The following is a 23,421-nucleotide window of genomic DNA, read 5'->3' as shown; positions in this document are numbered from 1 at the left end:
GATTTGCCCCTAACCCAGACTCTGACACCATGACATTTTTTGTTGTTTTATATTTGGCCAAAATATTCTGGTTTAGATACAGATATTTACAGAAGGTAGGGAAGAAGGGAACCAGGCCAGAGGGAGGCAGGTATATGTACAAGGCTGAGCTGCAAAGGGCAACGACTTCCTTACAAAGTAGGGTTTTTGTGCACGTTGGTTTCCATCTTACATGACAGTGTCCATTTCCGGTGTGTAGAGAGATGGTGACTGCTGCCCACCCAGGTACCAGCAGCAGGAGATTGTCTCACTTAGGAAGAAGTAGGGTTTACAGGAGCCCAGCAGGGCCTTTCCGCTCTCCTAGGAGCCAGTAAGTTCGCATCTTTCCTTTTCCCTGGAAGTGGGGGAGTGAAGATAATTCAGATTCTTCTATGTTATTCTTTTTATCTCTGTCTTTTCCCCATGATCCCCATAATTGTTTTCATCCTCCCTTTCCATGACCCCTCCCCCATGGCCTGCCATCACCTTCATCTCCACATCCCCCCGAAGCTCTAGCTGGAAGCATCCTAGCTCATCCAGGGCATCCTTGGTGGTAGAGGAGACATGGATCTTCAGGGCTGGGGTGGGATGGGGTGCCAGGATGGTGGAAAAATGAATCAAAGAAAAAACAATAGAAGAGTTGGCAGTACTGGAGAGAGCTTTACCAAACCACCACCCCTCAGGAGGCTCTCAGTCTTCCCGGGGCACATGCACTAGAACCAAAATATGTCCAAGAATGGGGCGGTCAGGAACTGTGGTCTCTCAGACTGAGAGATTTGGAAGAACTCTGAAAAGAAGAAAAGGGCACCACAAATTGAGGCTGAGGCTGGGGTGGAGGACTGCTGTTTTACCTTGACCATTAGACTCCATTCGGGAGGCAGTGTTCACCGTGTCTCCAAAGAGACAATAGCGGGGCATCTTCAGGCCAACAACCCCAGCACAGACGGGCCCTGTGAGAAGAAACAGGTTGGGGGAGCCTGGGAAAAGCAGAAACGAGGGACGGAGTGAGAGTCAGCCTTACCCGTGTGGACCCCTATGCGTAGCCTCAGCTGGTCATGGGGTCGGTGGCGGATGCGGAAGGAAGAAACTGCATCCAGTAGTGCTAGAGCCATACGAGCAATTTCCGGGGCATGACGTTGACCATTTCGGCCTGGGAGACCAGACACCACCATGTAGGCATCTCCAATCGTTTCTACCTGATTGAGATGGGGTTTAAAAGGTCACCTCTATGTGTATCAGTGGGAATGGGGAAGAGCAGAAAGAGACAAGCTGGACACCACTATGAGCCATCCCAGCAGCCTGGGAGGCCAGAGCATCGACTGGAAAATGAGTGCTGTGGTGCTGAGAATCAGGGGTGGGGTGCGGGCAGAGTTTCAGGGTGTCTTTAAATCCTCCCACAACCACCCCTGTACCTGGTGAACACTCAGTAAGCATTTGCTGAGGGAATGGATACCCTGTCTGCAACAAGATGTGAACAAATAGGCTCTGCTGTCAGGAGGTGGGAAGCAAGGAAACAGGCCTAACCTGAAGAGCACAGAGGCCGGTGAGGTCAGGCAGGCCCAGTGAAATAGGCCTCAGACAGCCTGAACTGTCCAAGGTAAGAAAGCAGACGCTTGGCTGTGTTAATTGTACTGAAGCTATACAAAAGAATGTCCTGTTTTTAGGGACTAGACACTGAAGTGTTTAGGGATAAAGGGGCACTATGCCTGCAACTTACTCTCAAATGGTTCAAAAAGTAATTAGGTTGATAGATATATTTTTAAAAAATAAAGCAAATGGGGGTAAAGTATGAATAACTGGTCAATCTGAGTAAAGGGTTTATTGTCACAGTAATAACAGACGTGGTAGAATAAGTCCAAATAAAGGGACAGGAACACATATGTATTGTTGGTGTAATGTTAGACATTTCCACAATAAATCTATTATTCCCATCTTCTAGGTAAAATACCTGAGGCTCAAGGAGCTTTACAGTTACTTGCCCAAGGCCACACAGTCACAAAGTCAACACCTAAATCCTGATGATTTTTACTGCCAGGCACAGTAAATAAAGCCCACGCCGTGCCAACTCATGACTTCAACAAAATTTTTTACAAGGTAGCTTGTTCCTCAGCCCCATAAGTCATTCTGTACCTACATCCCACATGATTCGTCCATGTCTAGAGAGAATGGAGGGAAGAGAAAAGACGATAGACAATATTTATACCCCTAGGCAAAAAGTGGCAGATAGGCTCTAGATCCTGTGATGGTTCCGATTAGGGCAGCTTGAGGATTCACAAGAAATTAGACTAGGATGTACAATTAGAGTGCCAGAGCCTCGTCTGTCTACAAAGGGCACCCAGTACTAGGGTGCTGGAGACCCAGGAGGGCAAACTGCCAATGGAGCAGGTAGGTACGTAGGGTTTGGGGAGACTGGGTTTTAAAGGGGTCTCAGTAGGAGGGTAGCCCTGGCTCTCACCTTGTAGACGTCAAAGTTGTCAATTATGGCATCAAAGCAGGTATACAGGTCATTAAGAAGTGTCACCACCTAACAGGATGGGAAAGTAGAGCCCCTGAGACCTGTGCCTAACTTTCTAAGAATTCTTAACCCATAAGCTAGAACAAAATATGGGAACTCCAGAACAAAGGAATCTCCCCTATTATCAAGGATTCCTATGCCCCAGTGAAGTTCCCCAGATCCCTATCCCACCCCCTACTTCTCACCCATGGCTCTCACCTGCATGGGGGTGCTCTCTGCTGACAAAGCTGTGAAGCCAACAATGTCACTGAAGTAGATGGTAACACTGTCAAAGGCCTCAGCCTGTACAGTCTCTCCCCGTTTTAACTGCTCTGCCACTGAACTAGGAAGCAAGGGTGCAGTATGAGCCAAACTGAGAGAAAGAGGATGAGAGGGGGAGAGAAAAGGGGTATATGGTTGAGCAGAAGAGGAGTTATGAAAGCTAAGCCTGGTAGAAGAGGAGGAAGGTGGCTGGGAAGACATTACAGACTAGCTCAAGTAAAGCATTTAAGTGGTGGGGGTTGGAAGGGGACCCCAGGGATGGGCACTAAGTGTCTCAAGTTGGGATTGTTCTACATACACTTGCCGGTGCAAAGGCATGGTAGAGCAGGGTCCTAAGAAGAAGGGATAGGAATCAGAGAGAAGGCAGCAAAGCTCATTTGAAGACAAAATGACAACACACTGTGTAAAGCCAGAAAGGCTCACTGTGTCAAGATATAACAAAGCAGCATTCTAAGAGTTGGGAAGTGAGTTCTCAGGAGCTTGATCAGGCAGAACTCAACAGAGTAGAATATCAAAGGAAGGTTGGGGAAGGGTGACAAATTCTCACTGGGGTAGAATTTGGTAGAGCAGAGCCTCAGCCTTGCGTTTCTCCTCCAGATAGGCCTGTGTGCGCTCCTCCACCAGCTTCTCCAGGTTATTGGCATACTGCTCCATGCGCAACAGCAGGTTGTCCAGTATGCTCGTGCCGCCCTCCCTGGGGGGAGGCCAGAATATGGTACCTGCTCCCAGATTCTCAAGACTCCCAGGACTTCCTACCCAACCCACCTTCTTGGACCCACCAGCCCCACACACCTCATCCACCAAGACTGATGAGGCTTCTATCCCTGGGGAGCCCTTGCCCCCTAAGTGCCCTCTCACTTGTTAAAGCGGCGAATGAACCCCTTAATTTGTCCAAAGTCTGGCCGCTCAGCTGGTTCTTGGGCCCAACATCGCTCCATCAGCAAAACCAACTCTTCATTCAGTTGGGTCCGGTCAATGCTCGGCCGGAAATATGGCCGTTGACCATTTCGGACCTTCTGGACAATCTCTGAGGGTGATAAAGGGTTTGGATGAAGAACAGGGTCCCCCAGGTAGAGCAGTCTGTGGGTAGTACATTGCCTCTCACCTTTGGGGCTGAGGTCCAGGCCCTCCAAGTAGAAAGGACCACTGCGAAGTGCTATCTCCTGTAAGATGATCCCAAAGCTATAGACATCAGCCTTCTGCATGCCTGTGGTTGGCAACGGGTTCCCACCAAGCAGTTCTGGGGCAGTCCACAGCTTCTCTAAAAAGAAGGAACAGGCTGGCCAGGTCCTCAAAAAGAGCCCATAATACTCCCCATGTTCCTGTCATTCCATCTCCCTCTCCCACCCTCCCTAGGTGGAAATGATCAAGGCCAGAGGAGCTATATAAAAGTGAGTTGTGGGGGAAGGCCTCACTGGCATAGAGGGCGTGGCTGTCATCAGGTTCAGCAGTTGATCGGAAGCTGGCCAGGCCATAGTCTGTGATTTTGAGCACAAAACGACTATCCACCACACAGTTGGAGGACTTGAGACTCCCGTGGGATGCAATAATGCTGTTATGGAGAAAGGCCATGCCCTGCAGGATACAGATCAAGTCATGGGTTTGGATCATATATGGCTTAGGATACCCCCTCTCTATGAGATGGGCATTAGCTAGCTGTCTGAAGATCTTGGGACCATAAAAACCATAAGCTACTTTTGGAAGGCATCCTTTGCAGTTTCTACCCATAGAAGCAAGCTGAATAGGACAGTTATCCCTTCCTGGTACCATAAACGGTATATTGGCACCTAGGCACCAGGGACAGAAGAAATGTTTAAGGGGAAGGACAAGGGGAGCTATCAGTTATTTACCCTAGAAAGAGCAGTCAGTCTTCTGAGTAGTGAACAGAACTAGGAGGGTGAACTCTAAGACTGATGTGACTGACACCCACGATGGCCTCAAATGTACGGCCACCACTAGGAAAACCTAGGAAGGCTAGAGACTCAGCTATCCAGAGTACCTAGATGTACCAAGACTAACCAGTTGTCAACTTTAACATATAACCATGTGTAGGCAGGCAAGTCAGGATGGAGGAGGAAAGTAAGGGCCAGAGAGAAAGTGGAGAAAATAGTAAATTAGTAAAACCCTGGAAAATGGACAAAAGTAGGAGACAGCTGCCAAGCCAACACAGAAACCAGACACTTCTGGCCCCGTGGGGCCAGACAGGAGAAAACCTTTGCGTATGAGGGACCATTAGGCAGGTCCTAAGAAGGCAGAGTGATGCTTCCCAAAATGAAACCCTAGGAGCCCACCCACGTCAGTTCAGGTGGAACAGAAAAAGGATGCAGTGTTCTATATGCTAACCAAAACAACCGTGTCTAAATATTTAGCTCTGAACATAAACAATTCATAATTCCAGTCTCTGTGAACTCGTCCTTTTTATTCCTTTTGATATCAACAAAACCTTTGGGAGTCACCAAATTTGTGAATACAGAAAGGATTAATCAGGCTTCTGGCTTTGTTCTAAATCACTTTTCCATCAAATTATTGTTCTCTCAAAAGTCATATTTTTCTTATATTTAATGTCACAGCCAACACATCAACTCTACCTAATATTTTATCTCATTTAATGGCAAACTTTCAGACACACACAAAAATTCTAAATAACCTCATGAGAATTAAACAGAAAAGCCAAAGCCAGCTTCAGGTGCAGTACAAGTGACCCACTGGGCTAACTCACTGGCTGCAGCACTTGCTCTACACACCTGTCCGACCCATGCAAGATTCAAATTCATACCTCTCTAAACCCACGGGCCTCTGGGTCACTTGAAAATAGCTAAAACCTAATATATGGAAAGATACTACAGGTTTAGGATAATTTTCCTTGGTTTCTCTTAGTTTTACTAGTAAATGTTCTTTATAAAATTTCAGTTTTTCTGAACAAAAGAGCAGATATGCCAAATATTGGTCAGAGAATACATGATTCTATGTTTGAGGACCTCATTCATTTTTTTCCTGCTAAGAAATCTTAATATAAGCTCGTGGAGATTTAAAAACAAAACAAAAAAAAAGATGATGGCAAGAGATGAGATATTTAGGGCAGGAACACGAAACTTCTTTACAAGTACAGGACTCATTGTGGCCAATACATCTCCCCCAATTAAAAACTCCAGACCCTTCATTTACCCATTATTGTCCAACCAGAGGAATAAGGGGAACTGGAGAAAATGGGACTTTTAGAGGACTAGGAAGGAGAAGCTGAAAGCAAAGATCAAGAAACAAAGGCATTTTAAAGCAGATGAACTCTTTAAAATTTTTTTTTTTTTCAACGTTTATCCATTTTTGGGACAGAGAGAGACAGAGCATGAACGGGGGAGGGGCAAAGAGAGAGGGAGACACAGAATCGGAAGCAGGCTCCAGGCTCTGGGCCATCATCAGCCCAGAGCCCGACGCGGGGCTCGAACTCACGGACCGCGAGATCGTGACCTGGCTGAAGTCGGACGCTCAACCGACTGCGCCACCCAGGCGCCCCAAAAGCAGATGAACTCTTAAGAAAGAGTGGGGAAGACTCACCTTAACAAGGTCATTAATGAGCGAATAACGAAACATCCAGTCCAAGTTGATGCTGTCATTTTCCAGAATATCCTGGTAGTGACATGGAACAGATTATGTGACTATCCTAGTAGCACTAGCTATCACAGGCCTTTCTCCCCTGCCCCTAGAATCTCCACCTTTCCCTTACCTGTAAACTCCCACGAGGACAATACTCGGTGACAATGCAAATGTTGGGAGGGTCAATGCAGGCACCAATGAAGCGAGTGAGATGGTTGAACTGAACATCTCTCATCTAACAACAATAACAACAAAAGGTGAGGGGGCGGGGGAGAGAATTCAAAGAGATACAGAAATCTACCACTACATGAGAGAGCCTTTCTCTTAATTGTACCTGCAACTTAAAATCACTTATAAATAAACCCCTTGACCTCCTAGCCAATTTTACTATTCCCCTCTCTTCTTCCCCCTTTCCTCTTCTCCATCCCTTTTTACCCTGAACCCCGAACCCACACACCATTACATACATGTTTGAGTTCAAACAGAACCTGCCGGGTCAGCTCAATGCGCTTCTTATTCACGTGTTTGATGGCAACAACATTTCCCTGATGGTGGGAGTGAAAGAGGAAAAGGGAAATTAGTTCCTGGGTGCTGGGAAATACTGGAGAACTGTGGACATCCAGGAGCTCAGCTGGACACAGGAAGGAAGGTTATGAGGGGCAGAGATTTGTGGGAAGAGGTGATAGATGGGGATGAGACAGGATGAAATGGTGGGGACCAGAACAAGCGGATGACTGTTCACCTTGAAGTGACCGGTGTTGGCAAAGATCTGGTATTTCCCATGGGCTGTCATGAGCGAGCCGTAACTGGATCCCCGCTGGGGCCAAGGGCAACATGGAGGCGGAAGGATGAAAGGAACATTAGATGATGGTGGCAGTGCAGGGGCTATCATTACAGGCCAATGTGCTGGGAAAGGTCCAGGGTACGAAAGGACAGGAACTCAGAGGGAAGCAGAGGGACAGCTGAGACAAGGGCTCACCAGCGACAGTGTGAGGCGACTGCCTGCACCTTTATGATATCGTTCTGAATTGCCAAATTGCAGTTCTTCCCAGCGAATGCGCCACAACATGCTAGCCAGCTCCTTCTCCAGCATCAGCTTTCTGTAAGGACTGCACATCTCAGTTGACTGGCAAGCCCAATCCTGCCACCCCGTAAGCCAACAGTGGGGTTTCAGCGGCTTCCCCGAAGCTCCCGATGCTACAACTTTTATACCTGAGGCAGGACTCGCTGCAGGACTGAGACAGAAGGATGCATTCTCTACATAGGGGATACATGCCCTATGCTCACTTGAAAACACAGAGGCTGAAGGTAAAAGTTCTTTCTTAAAATGGTAGCATTCACGGAAAATTCAACTTTGCCCTTATAAAACCCCACTCAAAATCCCCAGTTAGGACACCCAGTCTAGAACCAAAAGTGGGAAAACAACACCTAGGCTAAAAGACAGCTTAACGAGAAAGGCTAGAGAGGAAGACGTTAGGCCTAAGAGGTAGCCATCAAACGAAAGATACCCACTAACCCCCAGAAAGCCTGGGCAGTGGGAGGGAGGGAGCAGGTCGGTGGGAAGGCCAGAACTCACCGGAAAATGAGGAAGCTGGAGACACCAAACATGATGAAGGTGATTCCTGTGCCCAGTGCCACAATCGCCAGAGTTGAAAGCGGAGCTGAAGGAGAGAGGGGACCCTGAGAAAGACTATGTGGAGCTGAGGACGGGGCAGGGGTGGTGCTCAGGGTGTGAGAAGCAGACAGATTTCTGGAGGGAAAGAAGTGAGGAAGGGGTATACAGTATACAAGTCAAGGAAAACAGAGCTAAGGGTGGGGAGTTAGGGAGGGGAGGTGAAAGAATGGGAGGGAGGGGAGGAAGAATTACTCCCAACCCCTGCACACACCCACTTTTATCACAGGATGGGTCGTCCAAGTCAAAGGCACAGGGGGGATTGTCCAAGGGGGGGGCCCCCTTCACCCAGGGGATAGGCCGTCCTGTCCACCAAATCTGCTTCTCGGCTCCTGAGTAGTGAGCTGCAGGCTGTGAGGAAGGAGAAAACTGGGCCCACAGGCCTGCTCCCACCAGCCTCTCTCCCAGACCCCAGCTATTTGGCTGCTTTTCTCTCCCAACTTCCCACCTACCCAGCATGCAGCTCCAGCAGAGAAAGTAAGTCCCTGCCTCTACTACCTTTGGTTCTGCCCCACTGAACCTCTGAAAGCTGGATATTCAGGGCCCACATTCTCCTCCCTGCTTCTTCCCCCATCACCTGGAAGTCCCCAGAATCCAGATCTCCCATGGCCCACAGGACAAAATCAGTCTCTCGGTCATTGTTCTTGTCCATAACAACCAGTCCAGTTACACCTAAGATAGAAAAGAGTAGCCCTTACTTTGAGATCTACTCTATGCCCCTCTCCTATGCCCTGATTCCTCTAATTCCTTAGAGTCCCTCCCTGCCCCTGTTCTTAATACACACCCACCTCTACCACGTTCTCTGACCTCCCCACTAACTTCCTCCTGCCCCTCGTATCTTGTATTTTCTTCTGCCTACTCCACTCCCAGGCCTGAGAGCAGCCCTCTGGTCTCCTCCTGGCCTTCTTCATTACCGTGGTATCTTCGGCCCTGCATCTTCTCCACTATTCGAAGTCCATCTTCCCGGGTGCCTCCTTCCTGTATTGTCTCGTTCAGGACTTCAGCATATAGCAGGATCCCATCATAGAAGCAGCCAGCAATGAGGTTCATCTAGGGGTGGTAACTTCAGCAGTGCTCTCCAAACGAACTGCCAGGCCCCTCCCCAGCCCCCTTTCCCATCTCTGGGGTCTCCCTCTACCTCTTCTCTCTTCTGGTTTGCTTCCTTCCTTCCTCTCATTCCTAAAGTGCCAGCCCTACCTCACTTGAAAAAAGGGCAGAAAGAAAAATCCTGTATAAAAGCAGACAGTTCCCATGTATGGCTGGCTCCACGGCCAAGGCTTACTGCTGAGTTAGGGAGAAGAGCCTTTCCTCAAAGCCTGGCCTGACTCTCAGGAAAGAGAGATCTACTTACCAGGGAGGGGGCTAGCTCCACACCAAAATCTTCCCGGGCTCTTATCAGCAGACGATTCTGGAATTCCTGATACTCAGGATTTGGGGGTTCTCGGTATGTGATCACCAATACTGTCTGTACCAACAGAACATGGGGGAGAGTGAAAAGGATTCAAGATAGGCATTGGGGAAGAGAGGAAGCAGGATAGGGAAACTTGGTGAAATACACATGATATGAAATATACACGGGTGAGTCTGAAGGCTGAGAGGATACTAAACTCTGTGTTGTGTGTGCCCCTGTGTGTGTGATATATGTATGGAATATGTTCAATACATCTGGGAAGAAGTGAGTGGCACTCCTCCATGAAAGGTGCATGGTTCTGGGAAGGTGGCGACTAGGAAATAGATGAAATCAACTCCATCCCCAAGCGTCTCCACCAGCCAAGCCTCCCTGCCAGGCTGCCACAGCACTCACAGCTGCTCGCTCTGTCCTTTCCTATTCACTATCAAGGACAACACTGATAAAACAGCTCCTCTCTGAGGTCTTAATCACTGTTAATGTTATCAGTTAAATGTTTATATTTTCAAAAAAAAAAGTGTTTATATTTTCATTTGGGCCACTTGGAACGGTGCCTCCATTCTAGTAAATAAAAGAGATTTCAGGTTCTATGACAACTGGGGGAAATACTTGGAGACAATGATTCCATCTGTGAAAAGTTGTGGACCCATTCATTTAATGTGTGGAACACCTACCATCAGCAACACTGTCCTGCATAGTGGCATTGTCCTATATGTCACTAAGTAATAGACATTGTCACAGAGAAAACATGTAGTCATATGCCCACACACATTTCACAGATGAGCAAACGACATATGTGATCTCAGCCACACCCACATCTCACTGGCCTTAAGTCAGCACATCTCTGTCTCTCACTGGGGTGCCCATGTGACTCCCACCGACCTTACACATTCTCCCTTCCTTAGCTGATGGACACACTGGCCTCTGCCTACACCTCAGGCCTACCCAATCACTGAGACTAGCCTTTGTCTCAGATGGGAAATTGGCATCGCAACCTCAGGGAAAGACTTCAGATCAATGTATTTTATGAAATGTGACTTTGTGAACATAACATCTATGGACTTCTACCAGTTCTGTTAATTCCTATCATTGAAAGTACATGTGGACATAGAGATACTAGATAAATCACATATGATTTATTACATATAAATTCATTCTAGGTAGGAAATAATAAATTCAGTTTCTAATATGTATTCATTACATTAGACTAGAGTTTGCTTCATAATGTAATTATTCTTACTGGGGCATTTGGATCCTTGATCACATACTTGTAATACTCTCCCACCCTCGGGCAAAATTTAAAAGAAGGGGGCTGAGGTGGAGTTGGGAGGGTTTGTTCAGTAACACCTGTTTCAAGAATAAAAGAAAAATAGAAGGGTAGGATATTGTTGACAAACGATGTGAAAAAAAATCAGGAAAAGAGCCCCAAAAGATCATGCTTAACACAAATTATATTTCAATACAAAGGCTGATAACAGGTTTTTAACACTTTTTAAACACATCATAATTCTCTAGGTTTATCTGTTTGCTAGACTAGCAGTTCTCAAACTTTTTGATCTCATGACCTCTTTATACCACTAAAAATTACTGAGGACCACAAAGAGCTTTTGATTGTTTGGATTACATCTATCAATATTTATGTTTTAGAAATTAAAACCGACAAACTTTTAAAACACAAGAATATTCAACTACCCCTTCGACAGCTGCCAGAGTGATAACAGCAGCACGTGTCATGTAGCCTCTGGAAAACTCCACTGTGCAATCGTGGAGGAGTAAGAGTGAGGACGCAAATAAACATCTTAGTATTATTTCTTAAATAGTTTTGACCTCATGGTCCTTCTAAGAGGATTTCAGTGACCCCCAGGGTTCCAAGACCACATTTTGAAAACTGCTATGCTAGACTGTTTTGCTGTGGTTACTAGCTACTAAAAAAAAGAGCAAGAAAGAAGAAGAATGTCCAAAGAATTTCTATGCTTGCTCAGGGGCTAGAGAGAAGCAGGTAAAGGGAGGTAGATAATGGTGTCCCTTTTTTCAGCGGACTCCAGGTGAGAAAAAAAACAAGCAAAGGCTGCCAAAAACAAGTTTAGCTGTGAGTGAAGCCAGATGTACACCTAGGCACTGGCGTGTGCCTTGAGGCCTACGTTTGAGGCCCCCTCGGCCACATCAGGAGGCGCTGTCAGCAGTGGCTTAAACAGACAAAAAATTGTCTCCAGAAGAGATTCTGTCTTACGCGGCCCTCGGTCCAGCCCTGACTTCCATTCTAGCTGCTGGTGTCCCCTCTGTAATGCAATCTCATGCTGGTCACCTAGGTTGAGACTTCTGTCTAGGTTTGACCCTGTAGTCTTCAAATGCACAGCCTGGGACCATAGAGCCTGGTCATTTGCTTATTTAGCTCCATTGTGTCTACGTATTCTCTGTCCTGGCTGATCATCTTGGTTTATAGTACCTGCCGGCTCTACTCCTCTGCAGACGAATTCTTAGTCGTGTCCCCGCTTCTCCCCAACACACCCGGTAATTCACTTCAACAAGTATGTGCTAGGCATATGGAATACAAAGATGAGCATGATCCTTGCCCGCCAGTAGCTATAGCTCAATGGGCGAGAAAAATCATATCAATATACTTAATTTCTGAGCCTCTCCCCCAGTAGACCAGGTATCTCTGGTTAAGGGCTCTCTGCTCTTTCATCCTTGACTGGAGCTGACTGCCCACTTCCCTCACCCTTTGCCCTGCTTCAGCACTGGAACAACATGAGTAGTTTTTCTAGAAAACACTTCATTACTCCCTTACCCTCATCCCACCCCAAAGCCTTGATTTCCCCCTCAGCATATTCTTGACTGCCTATTTCCCCTTCTTTTGTGTCATAGCAAAATCCCTCTTTGTTTTTCTGAATAATGCCTGCAGTAAGTGGGAGAACTGAGAATTAATTTATCTAATTGTTAGCTGACTAGATCTCATTTCCCCCAAGCTAAGTGCTGGGGCCCCTTGACTGGTAGGAATTCTCAGACAAGAGATATATTCCTTCCACAAAAAAGAATACAGCCCATAAAGCTATGGAGTCCTCCCACCCAGGAGAGCCACAGAGATCTTCCTTGACCACACTAGCTAGAGTACAATTCCCTTGCCATTCCCTTCTCATGAGAAGCGCTTTTTTTTTTCCTGGTTTTATTTTTTACGGGGTTTTTAGTAACACGCACCGCAAGTTTTCCTATGTTTGTATTTATTTGCTTATTTAATGTCTGTCTCTCCTACTAAATGTAAGCTCCAGGCAGGGGCTACATCTGTTATGTTCTCCACTGCATACCAGTACCTCGCACAGTGATTGGGACATAATAGGTGCTCAACAGACACTAATAGAATGAGCCAATATTCAAATGACTCAAACATTGACTGATAATGTGGTTAAGCTCTATAGGAGATGGAGTTAAGCACAAGAATAGGAAATTCAGTCCAACCTGGGGATTCAAGGATTGTTTCCTCAAAGGAAAAATAACTGATCTGAGCCTTAAAGAATACACACACATTATCCAGACAGACAAAGGTGAGAAGGTTGTTTTAGGCAAAAGTGACAGCATAAACAAAACCTGTCCTGCCACTGCCCAGGTTCAAGTGTGACAGTCACAGACTCATACCAGACATGTCATTCACAGATACCACTAAATATATAATTACAGTCACACAAAATTTTACTCATTAGAGAAGATGACCACCCAAGTCCAGCCCTTGTAAAGATCTACTGAATTTTAGATTCAGAGAATCCCAGGGTTGAAAAGACTGTAAAGTTACCCTACATGCCACTTAAAATCCTTTTTCAGAAAAAGGAGAGATAGTGAAAAAATTGGTGGAAGAGTCAGGGAACAATTCATGGGTGTGATTTGCAGGGGCAGAGATTTAGCATGAGGGAAGAAAGAACATTCCAGAAAAATAGAGCAAAGAGAACAACGGCAAGGGGGCAGGGAGGCCCAGGGGTTGGGGAACTGAGAGAGGTCTGGTTGGCTGGAGTACTGGGCATGAGGGGCACTAGGAGGCAAGACTGAAAACCTGGGCTGAACACAGACTGTAGAAGGTCTGAAATGTCATGATAAGGAGTCAGGACTTTATTCTGTAGGAATTTAGTCATTGAAAGTTTTGAGCAGAAGAGTGAAATGAACAGTCATGTCAATTTCCCCTGCAAGGTGTTTCCTAAATTCATTTCTTTCCATTCCTACTACTGCCACTGTCCTTGAAGCCTGTATCATCTCACTCCATTTGACCTGAATACAGGTGGTCTCACTGCCTCTAACCTCCTCCTCTTCTTATCCAACCAGAATTCTGTCTTTATATTTCTCTTCACAAAAAAATATCAAGGACCCCACATCAAGTCCAAGCACCTTAATTTTAGCTTCAGAGCTCTCCTTAATCTGATTATATCTTTGCAACATTATTTCCTACATCTGCTTCAAGCCAACCCTTCTTTCTTGTCAGGTCAGTATCTTCTTGGTTTCCCAAACATGCCCATTTCTATCTTTTATCTCTTCGCTCAGACTGCCTAGATCCTCTCTCCTGCTGAGACTAGGACTATGGCATCTATCTTTCAAGTCACAAAAGATTCTCATCTTTATAAAAAAGCTTCCCTAAACCCAGCTCACATTGACTCTCCCTCATCTGAACCCCAAGTTCTTAGTGTCTGTTCCAGGACACATAATCATATTCTTTCTCGTATTTGTATCTAACTGTACCTCAATCATACCTCGCCTATCCAGAAAGGATGGAAGTCCTCCCAGGGCCCAGGACCAGGTCTTTTCCTGAACTTTTCTCCCTCACAGTAAAGTCTACTAGTGGGACTTAAGAGAATGTTCCAGGATCTTGGGAGGTAGCCTTAGTAATGAGAAAAGAGTCACAAAAGTGGGAAAGTAAGGAAGATAGGAGACTCAAAAAGCCTCTGTTAATTTCACTCTTGTAGCTCATAATTCGTGTCCTGTTTCTGGGGTTTCTGTGGGTCTTATGACAGAGAATCTCCAAAGAAGTTTCCTTTCCCCCTCCTCCATGTTTGGCGCAAATGATACCTGAAAGGCCTCTCTGAGGGCCTGGGCCTGTTCCCGGGTGCGATTGTCCTGCCAGGGCCGGCCTGTGGAGCGTGTGGGGCCTGCACGAAGACTCTCCCCAAAGACGTCCAGGTAAAAGAAGACATAATCCCCATTGGTCAGGTTCTCCCTCTGGGCCTGGAGCAGGATCTCATGCAGCATCTCCAGAGGGCCACAGATATACACAACTGGGAACAAGTATAAAACAGAGGAGCATTCTGAGAAAGTCCCCAGTCCCCAGGCAGCCCCCTCTCTGAACCATCTGCATTTCCATCTTCAGCAAGGAAGAAAGTGCCCTAACCTATCAACCACCCAACATATGCTCCCCATCCCTCCCCCTTGGAGTCTATGTCATAAGTACCTTGGGGCTTTATGGACCATCTGGCAGAGGTCAGAGTCTGACTCCAGACCCCAGAGGAAGGGAGCTATCAGCCTTTAAGCCCCTCCTCTTCCCAGAGCTCTGACTGCTGCGCCCCACCCAGCCCTCCTCACTGCCCCATTCGGCCCTGCCTCTCCCTAGGCTCAAAGGCACTGACTGCTCAAAATTACTGTCAGTGGCAGTTTTACTCTGTCTTTCCCCAACAAATGCGCTGAATCCAAAAGCCCATTTATGGAGTCCTTACTATTTTTCTGCCCTGTCTTGGTGCCCCGTCTGAGAAGTCTCTGCTCACAGATGACACTCATTCTGGAGTGGCCATCAACCACATCCAGTACTCTAGGGCACTCGTATTGCTCCCGAAAGTCAGTTTCCCCCCAATCCCACCTTCTTCTCTGACACAGGCTCCACCTCTCATGCTATCTTATTCCTTGTTTACATCTGCCTATGCTGTCCACAAGCTCCCCTAATACAATGGCTTAGCCTTCTCACAGGTGCTCTCTCCACATGTGCTTCTTGACCCCAACCACCACATACATCTCAGTGCCCACCTCCATCCACAGTTTCCCAGTGCTGAGCTGCAGGGATACAGCGACCCTCCTCCCCTGACCCTAAGATAGCCTGGGCCACACTCACTGCGCCCGTTGGCCCGGATGAAGTGGGTGGCCTGCTCAGGGCCCCCTGGCTCACGGGCATACACCTGGTGCTGCACACTGAGGTTGCTGCCCTGCAGGGCCTCAAAGACGCCCTCGATGGTGAAGTAGTGAGGCCGGTCATCTGTGCGAGCATCCAGATACAGCAAGGCAGCACGGGCAGTCCAATTGAAGTGCCCGTGTAATGTCACTACAAACTCACCCAGCTTGGGAGCAGAGGGGCCAGTGCGCACCAGAGTACGATAATGCTCATTCTTAGCTGCAAAACCAGAGGCCACAGCACCCGCAGTCAGCAGGGGAAGGCGCCAATGTGAGGCAAAGCGGGCCACAGAGGCAGCGGGGTACACGCAACCGGGACCCAACAGAAGATCAGGGTCGTGGTACAGCTTGAGGTCCACAGCGCGCAGCGGTGCCAGGTACTCAGAGCAGGCGCCATCTAGTTCCGAGCTGACAAACCTCAGGTCCACAGGCAGTGCCCGGCCCAGCGCCTCCACAGCTAGTGCCACAGCAGGACCCACCCGTGGCCAGGCCCAGGCATAGCTCAGGTTGTGTTCTGGCAGCACCACTGCCAGAGTCAGGTTCCGCGCCCCCGGAGGACGCACCCCACCTGCCAGGGCTGCCACCAACAGCAGGAGTGATGGCAGTGCCATAGGGAGAAAGCAGCGGCCCCACCACCCCCAGAACCTGGTGCCACTCTGGCCTACGGAGGAGGCACAAGCACCACCCAGCCTGGAACCTGGGGAAGATGGCCAGGGAGAGAAGTGAGGAGAAGCTAGGCAGGCTGCGACACAGAAAGTGGTGGGGACGGGTGAAGAGGAGATGGGAGGAAGCCCCGGGGGTTGGGTAAGGAGTGGGTCCACCGGTCTGGGGCAAGGACTGAGGGCTGAGTAGGGTGGCAGGAGAAGGTAGGGACCAAGGGGGCCTGTGACTGGGATGGGGACAGTGAGAGGCGAAGGAGCCTGATGAATCTTGAGCTTTAGCTGAGAAGGAAAAGGGGATCCGAGACTGGGATGGGGTGGGGGTGGGGGGGAGGCTGGTACAAAGGAAAGGCCTGAGGGGACCTCACAGCTGAAGGGGCTAGGAGGGCTGAGAGCTGCGAAAAGGAGGACCAAAGGGGTAAGGTGGGAGGGGGTCCGCGCCGCGGAAGGACCGGGACCATGGGCGGGCGGGGAGCGAAGCGAGGCCTGGGCTGGAGCAGAGGGAAAGGCAGGGGTAAATCTCCCAGTGAAGGCTTCTCCTGAAGCTCCTGCTTGGACTAACGGGCCCAGGGCGCTGGTCCCATCCGGAGCTGCGGCGGCCCCGCCCGTGTCCCAGCTCCTCTCTGCTCCGCTCCTCCTGGGCCCGGGCGGCCGGCGCTGCCGGGCGCTTCCTCCCGCCCCCCGCCTGGGCCCCCGGGCGCGCCGCTTGTCCAGGTCAGGTCGCCGCGGCCCGGCCCGTCTCTGCTCGCTGCGCCGGCGGCGGCGGCCGAGTGTGACTCCCCGGGCAGGCCGCCCGCCCCCGCCCCCGCCCCCGCCCCCGCCCCGCGCCTTCCCCGCCCCCTCCCCTGCGGCCCCTCCTCCTCCCCCTCAGGCCCCACCCTCTGGCGCCTGCTGTCTCCCCCCACCCCCTACCCTGGCGCCCAGGGACATCCCAGGTCTCAAACCCACCCAGTGACAACTCGGGGGCTCCGCGCCAGGGGCTCTCAGGCCGGTGAGGTTCCTGGTCGTCCTCTCACTTTACGGGCCCAGCCCTGTCTCCCCCAAGCCCCTGACCCACCCCGCCACTGTCTCTCCATCTTGCACATTGCCAAGAGCCCAGAACTTCTCCTCTCCCCACTTGCGTATCCCGCTGTTCTTAGGGTTCCCTCTCTTAACTCCCCTGAGTCCCTCCAACACTCCAGTCTCCAGGAAGCAGTCAGGAATCCCCAAATATTTGGTATCCTCACTAGTCCTCCACCTAGTAAACCATAGCACCCTTCCCATTGCCAGGAACCTCTCCCTCCTTCACCAGGAAGAGGTGCCTGCCACCTGGAAGACCGGCCCCTCCAGGACCAAGGGGCTCCAATGCCTGGTTTTTCCTGAGTCCTTACAAGTCCATGGGTCTCCTTCTTCCTTAGAACTCAGCCCCCCACCCTCCCTCTTCCTTCCCCATGCTCCCTTCTGTGCCCTCCCATGTCTTCAGAGGCCCACCATAGCCCACTGGGCCTCTACCACACCGTCTGCTCCAGGGACCCAGCCCAGGAACAGCCTCTTCTCTTCTGTCTCCCTGCACAGCCCAGGATTGCACCTGATAACAGCTCGTGGACTGAGCAGAACATTCCCCCAGCAATGCAAGCCCATTGTATCCCCCTTGGGTTCCACCCCGCTCCTAAGCCTCCAGCCTAGAAGGCTATCCCCAGATACTCTGTATCTGGCCTGCCAATCTGATCCTGAGAATAGCTTAAGAGGGATGATACCATGGTTGCTGGGAGGGGACTGCTATGGGACCCTGGGGAGTTTCTCTCAAACTATCATAAAGGAGATACATATAAACCCATTCTCTTTCAGAGAGCCACAGTTTCTCTCCCCCTTCAAGCCTCTTCTCCAGAAATCACCGTGCCTAGAAGCTGAGCGCTCCTAGAGTAGAGGGAGGGGTGTAGGTGTGCAGGGAGAGAGGAGGGGCCTACTTTCTCTGAGATGAAGGCGACACCTAGTGGTTTCGGGGGGAAATTAAGGACAATGCCATTTTATTCTTAGGTATATTTCTTTATTGAACACTGGCTGACTTGCACAGCTGTAAGGGTGAATACAAGAAAAGGTGAATAATACAGCCCTTACCTTTGAGGAGCATGTAGCTGGAATCCATGTCAAAGGCAAGACCCCCGACAACATCTCTTGCCCCAAGTCCAGTAGAAATAGCAGCCTTAGGACTTCTTCAACACAGAGGGATGGTAATTTCAATTCCAGCTCCCAACGGTTAGTAAAAAGGGATTTTGTCCTATCTGAGCAAGAAAGCAAAGGATAAAAAAGTCAAAAGGGGATAACCTGAAAAGACATGGTTCTAACTTCAGACCATGTCAACCAAATAATATGTTGTAAGCAACTACACACAGCTTAATAAGGGAAACAAATCCAAAATGACACAATATCTGCCAGAATCTGTGAATTTCAGGGACATGAGGAATCTTACAAATATATTGTTCAATTCCCTCATTTAAAGATAACTGGAAACTGGCGTCCAAGGCCAGCTCAGTCAGTAGAGCATAGGACTCTTGATCTAGGTGTTCTGAGTTCAAGCCCCATGTTGGCTATAGAGCCTACTAAAAAATAATAATAACAACAGAAAACTAAGTCCCAGAGAAGGAGACCACTCCCCCCCTAACCCTAAATGGCTTTTTAATAGTAGAGACTGGAATCCAAGTAAGGCTCTGTATAGATATTCTCAAAGATGGGGCTCTGTACAAATACCCTGCTAACTCATGAACTTAGCACATGAAGCTGTGCTTATAGGGTAATGGCCACCAAAGACCCAGACAGGTCTCTCTGGAACACCTACAGACCCCAGTAATGACCAACACCACTGTTGCCCAGACTCCAAGACAAGTTCAAGTAATAATGATATGTCATTATTCTGAATATTAACGACAACTGTAAGTTATGTTAGGGGTTAAGCTTTCAATCATCTTGCCCTTTCCTTCCTCCTTCCAACTGGCCACTAATACTAGAAAGTGGGAAAGGGCAGGAAAATAAAAGTTAATTACTTAATGTAGTTTCGTATTAACATCCAGTAAAAGGTTTTGTTTGTTTTTTCTTTTTGAGGGTAGGCTGAAAGTACTATGTAAATGAGAACTTTGGTTATCTATATATTCCCATTATCCAAGCAATCACTGCTCTCATTGATGTGGACAATAAGATTTGGGCTGTATTTGGTGACCCCACTGTAATTCATACAAAACCTGAGAAATCTAAAGACCCTCCTGGCCTGAGCAGCACGCAGTAGGGTCCATCTTTCTCTCTGTAGGGTTGGTATGGCCTCCTACTACTTCACAGACACCACTTATCATTTCTTCTAGGATAGGGCCAGCCCAAACACCTCATTTCTGACCCAGAACTAAACTGTTGAGCATCAAATCAGCTAGCTGCTATAAGCTGCTGTGGTTCCCAAGCTGCCCTGTTCCTTAGTGGAAAGAAGTCCTACCTCCAATCACACTCAGGCTCAAGACCCTTGCTGGGTTCTGGGACCACCCATGGGATCCAGGCTCATGCTAATCCACTCCATGGCAGGGCCTGATGCTCCAAACTGACTTCCAGTTCAGCACTGACCAGTTTTACAATTTACCTGGTTTCACAGCTAACTCTGAACCCTCAGGTTTGCCCCCCACCAGACCATGCCTCCAGACCTACAGGATTCCAGCAAAACAAAAAGCAAAACAAAAAAAACAAAAAAACCCACACACCTTCCAGTCTTCTCTCTGCTTGACTGATCTGACCTGCAAAAAAAGAACTTTAACTATATGTGATTCTCTCTTGCACACAAGACAGACAGGTCCAAAGGAACCTGCCAACAGAGGGCAGGGAACAGCCACGGAAAGCAAGATAAAATAAGGCAGAAAAGATACATTTCATATGCAGCATTTCAGTAAAGGGAAAGGAGGAAGCAGTGTAAAAAGAGAAACACAATGAAACATATTGAAGCAAAGAAAAAGTTTATAAAAATTCTGCATTATTTCTTTTAGCCCCAGTGGGAGAGACAGAATCCTGAAAACAGGTCAAACTCCAGTTCACCTTCTCATAATATTCAATATCCTCAAAGAGGAGCTATTATTGTTTAAAAGGTCAAAGGTTTATACTTTGAGTTCACACATCATTTTCTTCTATAAGTTAAAAAGGTTTTAAATTTAAAAATATTTTCAGATCAGATCCCTGCTTCTAACTTACCTGTCTATGTATGTATTTGGAAAGTTGAACTGGACCATACCCTGAGGGCCAGAAATACTGGTTTTGTGAAAAGACAATCCATGGGTAGTTCTATGGATTCCTAAAAAGAAGTTGAAGAATTGTCAGGAGAAGCAACTGCGTATGATTCAAGTTCCAGGTGAACCTTTTTTTTTTTACTTGTCTGCTCCATCAAAGCCTAGACCAGCACATGTATGCATGACCAGTGGTGTCCATTGTTCTTCCTCACTTAGCCTGTTTCCCAGGTACATTTACTGCCTCTCTATGTTCCTAATACCACCCTTCACCATTATTACCAACCCCGGTAATTACTTACCACCCCTTGGGAGTATCTGATAGCCTAAAATCTCATATAGAATATTCTCGGTTATATTTCCTTCTCCACTCCATTTAAAAGTCTACTTTTTTGGGGGGGGCGCCTGGGTGGCTCAGTTGGTTAAGCATCAGACTTTGGCTTAGGTCACGATCTCACCGGTTTGTGAGTTCGAGCCCCATGTCCAGCTCTGTGCTGACAGTTCAGAGCCTGGAGCCTGCTTTGGGTTCTGTGTGTCATTCTCTCTCTGCCCCTCCCCCACTTGTGCCGTGTCTCTCTTTGTCTCTCAAAAATAAATAAACGTAAAAAAATTTTTTTTTAAGTCTACGTTTTTTTCACAGAATCTTTCACTGAGAAAAAGAGGCCTATTTTCCCTCACCCACAAATATGTCACATAAAAAGAAGCAAAGGAAAGATGATCACAACAGCTTCTAGAGAATGGAAATGTATTCATCACTTCTTAAATCTTTTGCTCTATTTAGAATTTCCCAGAGAAGCCACAGACTGGGAAGAGGAGGAGAAATCTGAAGCAAGATCTGACCAAACTGTACTCTTTTCTGTGCATGGCTGCAATATGTCATGAAAAAACAAAGAAGTAGCTAGCTGTGGCAATGTAGGCAGACTAAAAGCAGGAAGACCATTCTGAGGCTCCTGGAGAAATTGGAGCATGAAATGCTAAGTGCCTTATCTAGGATGATGGAATAGTAATGGAGAGAGAGAAACAAATATGAGATAATATGAAGGAAGAAACAGCAGGACTTGGTGGCAGCCTAGGTCTACAGGATGAAGAGGAAGGAGTCAAAGGTTACCCTAAGGCAGGGGTCACACAGGCAAAGGCCAGGTGGAAAATGTCAATGTGAGAAGCAGCTGAATGGGGAGGAAGCCCCATGAAACCCCAGCTCCAACTAAAGTGGATGCCCCCACCCCGGGATGGAGCCCAGAGCTGCCGGCTGTTACAGTTTTCCCTCTGGACTGTTTGAACAGCCTCTGTGACAAGTCTCTGGGCCTCCGGTCTCACCTCCCTCCAAGCCATCCTCCACAATGTGTTCAGATGCCAAAGTGGCCTTTTGAAACAAAAACCTAATTATGTCACTTCCCTGCTTAAAATCCTTAAATGGTTCCCCATGGAAAATGTGTTTTTCAAACTGTTATTTTTAGCAGCAAAACCCTTCTTCAAATAAAAATGCAAATGTAAAACGGAAGCGAAGCCCAGCTGCCCAGATGAAGTAGTAGTGGCAGGCCCAGAAACCAGTGCCCCCTGACCTCAGTGCCTTCTCAGACCGGGCCGCCAAGCCTCTGAACCTCTACCCTTCAGACAGGGGGAGCACAGATTTTCCACAGGGTACATAGGTAAGATGGTTTCAAGGAATCCATTTCCAGATCCTCGTCTTCCTTCCTAAAACGGACCTGCCAAAGAATGACCTTGTGCTCACACAATCCTCCTGCTTTATAAAAGACAGGCATGTCCCTCGCTCATGCCAAATCTAATTATGATGAATTGTTCTAGGGTGTGAAAACTGCTGGGACACCAAGCAAAGGGATATATAAATAAAGATATTGATCTAGGCAAACTTTTAAAGATTAATCAAGGTGCCTTAAACTAATAGGGCTTCCTGCCTTTTCCCACCATATACATATTTCTGTTAAGGGTATAACAACATTGGAAATGGCACATTTAGCCCATGCTGGGATTCTCTACAATCAGCACAGACAAAGGAGGATACATTAGTGGCCTATTTTGTCTTAAAAGTAACTGGAATACACTTAAAATAGCTAGATTTTACTGTATATAAATTATACCCTAATAACTTGACTTAAACCAAAAAAAGTAGCTGGAAAGTTCTGCAGGCCACCAAAAAATTCAGATACACTAGGGGCACCTGGGTGGCTCAGTTGGTTGTGTCCAACTCTTGATTTTGGCTCAGTCATGATCTCACAGTTCGTGAGTTCGAGCCCTGCATTGGGCTCTGTGCTGACAGCGTGGAGTATGCTTCGGATTCTCTGTCTCCCTCTCTCTCTTTCAAAAATAAATACATAAACATTAAAAAAAATTCAAATACACTAAATAAAAACCATGGATAAAGTTAAGTAACTTATTTAGTATTTAGTGTGCTTTATTTACAAGATAGCTACAAATCTTACTTACAAATCATCATGAAATATTTGTTCCAATTACAGTCAATCCTCAGTTTATTCCAACTTATAAAATGATCAATATATTCTATCTCCTATTAACAATACATAAAGGCACCTGGGTGGCTCAGTCAGTTAAGCATCCAACTTCAGCTCAGGTGATGATCTTGCAGTTCGTGGGTTTGAGCCCCACATCAGGCTCCGTGCTGGCAATGCTTGGGATTCTCTCTCTCCTCTCTCTCCTGCCCCCTCCCACTCACACTGTCTCCCTCTCTCTCTCTCTCTCTCAAAATAAATAAATAAACTTAAAGAGAGAGAGAAGCTTGGGTAATAAATATGAGATTTCAACTTAAAAAATTGTGTGAGTAGGTTATTATTATTTTAGGGAGCTCATGAGCAAAGAAAAGTTGGAGGTCTGTGGCTCAAAATAACACTTTGAAGGGTGCCTGGCTGGCCCAGTCTGTAGAATGTGTGACTCTTGATCTCAGGGTTGTGAGTTCAAGCCCC

The 23,421-nt window shown here is 47.6% G+C and overlaps 1 protein-coding gene across 2 annotated transcripts; it reads right to left on the bottom strand.

Moving 5' to 3' along the window:
- Positions 1-60: 60 nt before the first annotated feature.
- NPR2 (natriuretic peptide receptor 2) lies at positions 61-16,205 on the bottom strand. 2 transcript variants are annotated; one of them, XM_047098727.1, is made up of 22 exons: positions 15,539-16,205; positions 14,509-14,714; positions 9,409-9,522; positions 8,972-9,107; positions 8,635-8,729; positions 8,276-8,408; positions 7,962-8,046; positions 7,365-7,494; positions 7,128-7,202; positions 6,853-6,930; positions 6,516-6,620; positions 6,347-6,418; positions 4,210-4,369; positions 3,900-4,055; positions 3,653-3,821; positions 3,342-3,488; positions 2,732-2,855; positions 2,474-2,542; positions 1,040-1,214; positions 870-968; positions 505-596; positions 61-373 (listed from the first exon to the last, which is right to left on the bottom strand). In XM_047098727.1, the coding sequence occupies exons 1-22, from the start codon at positions 16,203-16,205 to the stop codon at positions 308-310; spliced, it is 3,153 nt and encodes a 1,050-aa protein (XP_046954683.1). In that variant the 3' UTR covers positions 61-307. The 2 variants fall into 2 exon arrangements, with proteins under 2 accessions (XP_046954683.1, XP_046954691.1); XM_047098735.1 differs by having other exon boundaries at positions 7,365-7,485.
- Positions 16,206-23,421: the final 7,216 nt, after the last annotated feature.

Source organism: Lynx rufus, unplaced genomic scaffold (genome assembly GCF_022079265.1).
Source record: "Lynx rufus isolate CCGP_SWC_20201006 ecotype Redwood Valley unplaced genomic scaffold, mLynRuf1.p SCAF_10, whole genome shotgun sequence".
NCBI lineage: Eukaryota > Metazoa > Chordata > Mammalia > Carnivora > Felidae > Lynx > Lynx rufus.
This window is presented reverse-complemented; position numbering and strand designations above follow the sequence as displayed.

Coding starts and splice junctions, on each gene's coding strand:
- NPR2 (XM_047098727.1), bottom strand. CDS start 16,205: ATGGCACTGCCATCACTCCTGCTGTTGGTGGCAGCCCTGGCAGGTGGG. Junction 7,203..7,364: donor GTCGCCTCACACTGTCGCTG/GTGAGCCCTTGT, acceptor CCTTGGCCCCAG/CGGGGATCCAGTTACGGCTC. Junction 597..869: donor AATGGAGTCTAATGGTCAAG/GTAAAACAGCAG, acceptor ATCCCACCCCAG/CCCTGAAGATCCATGTCTCC.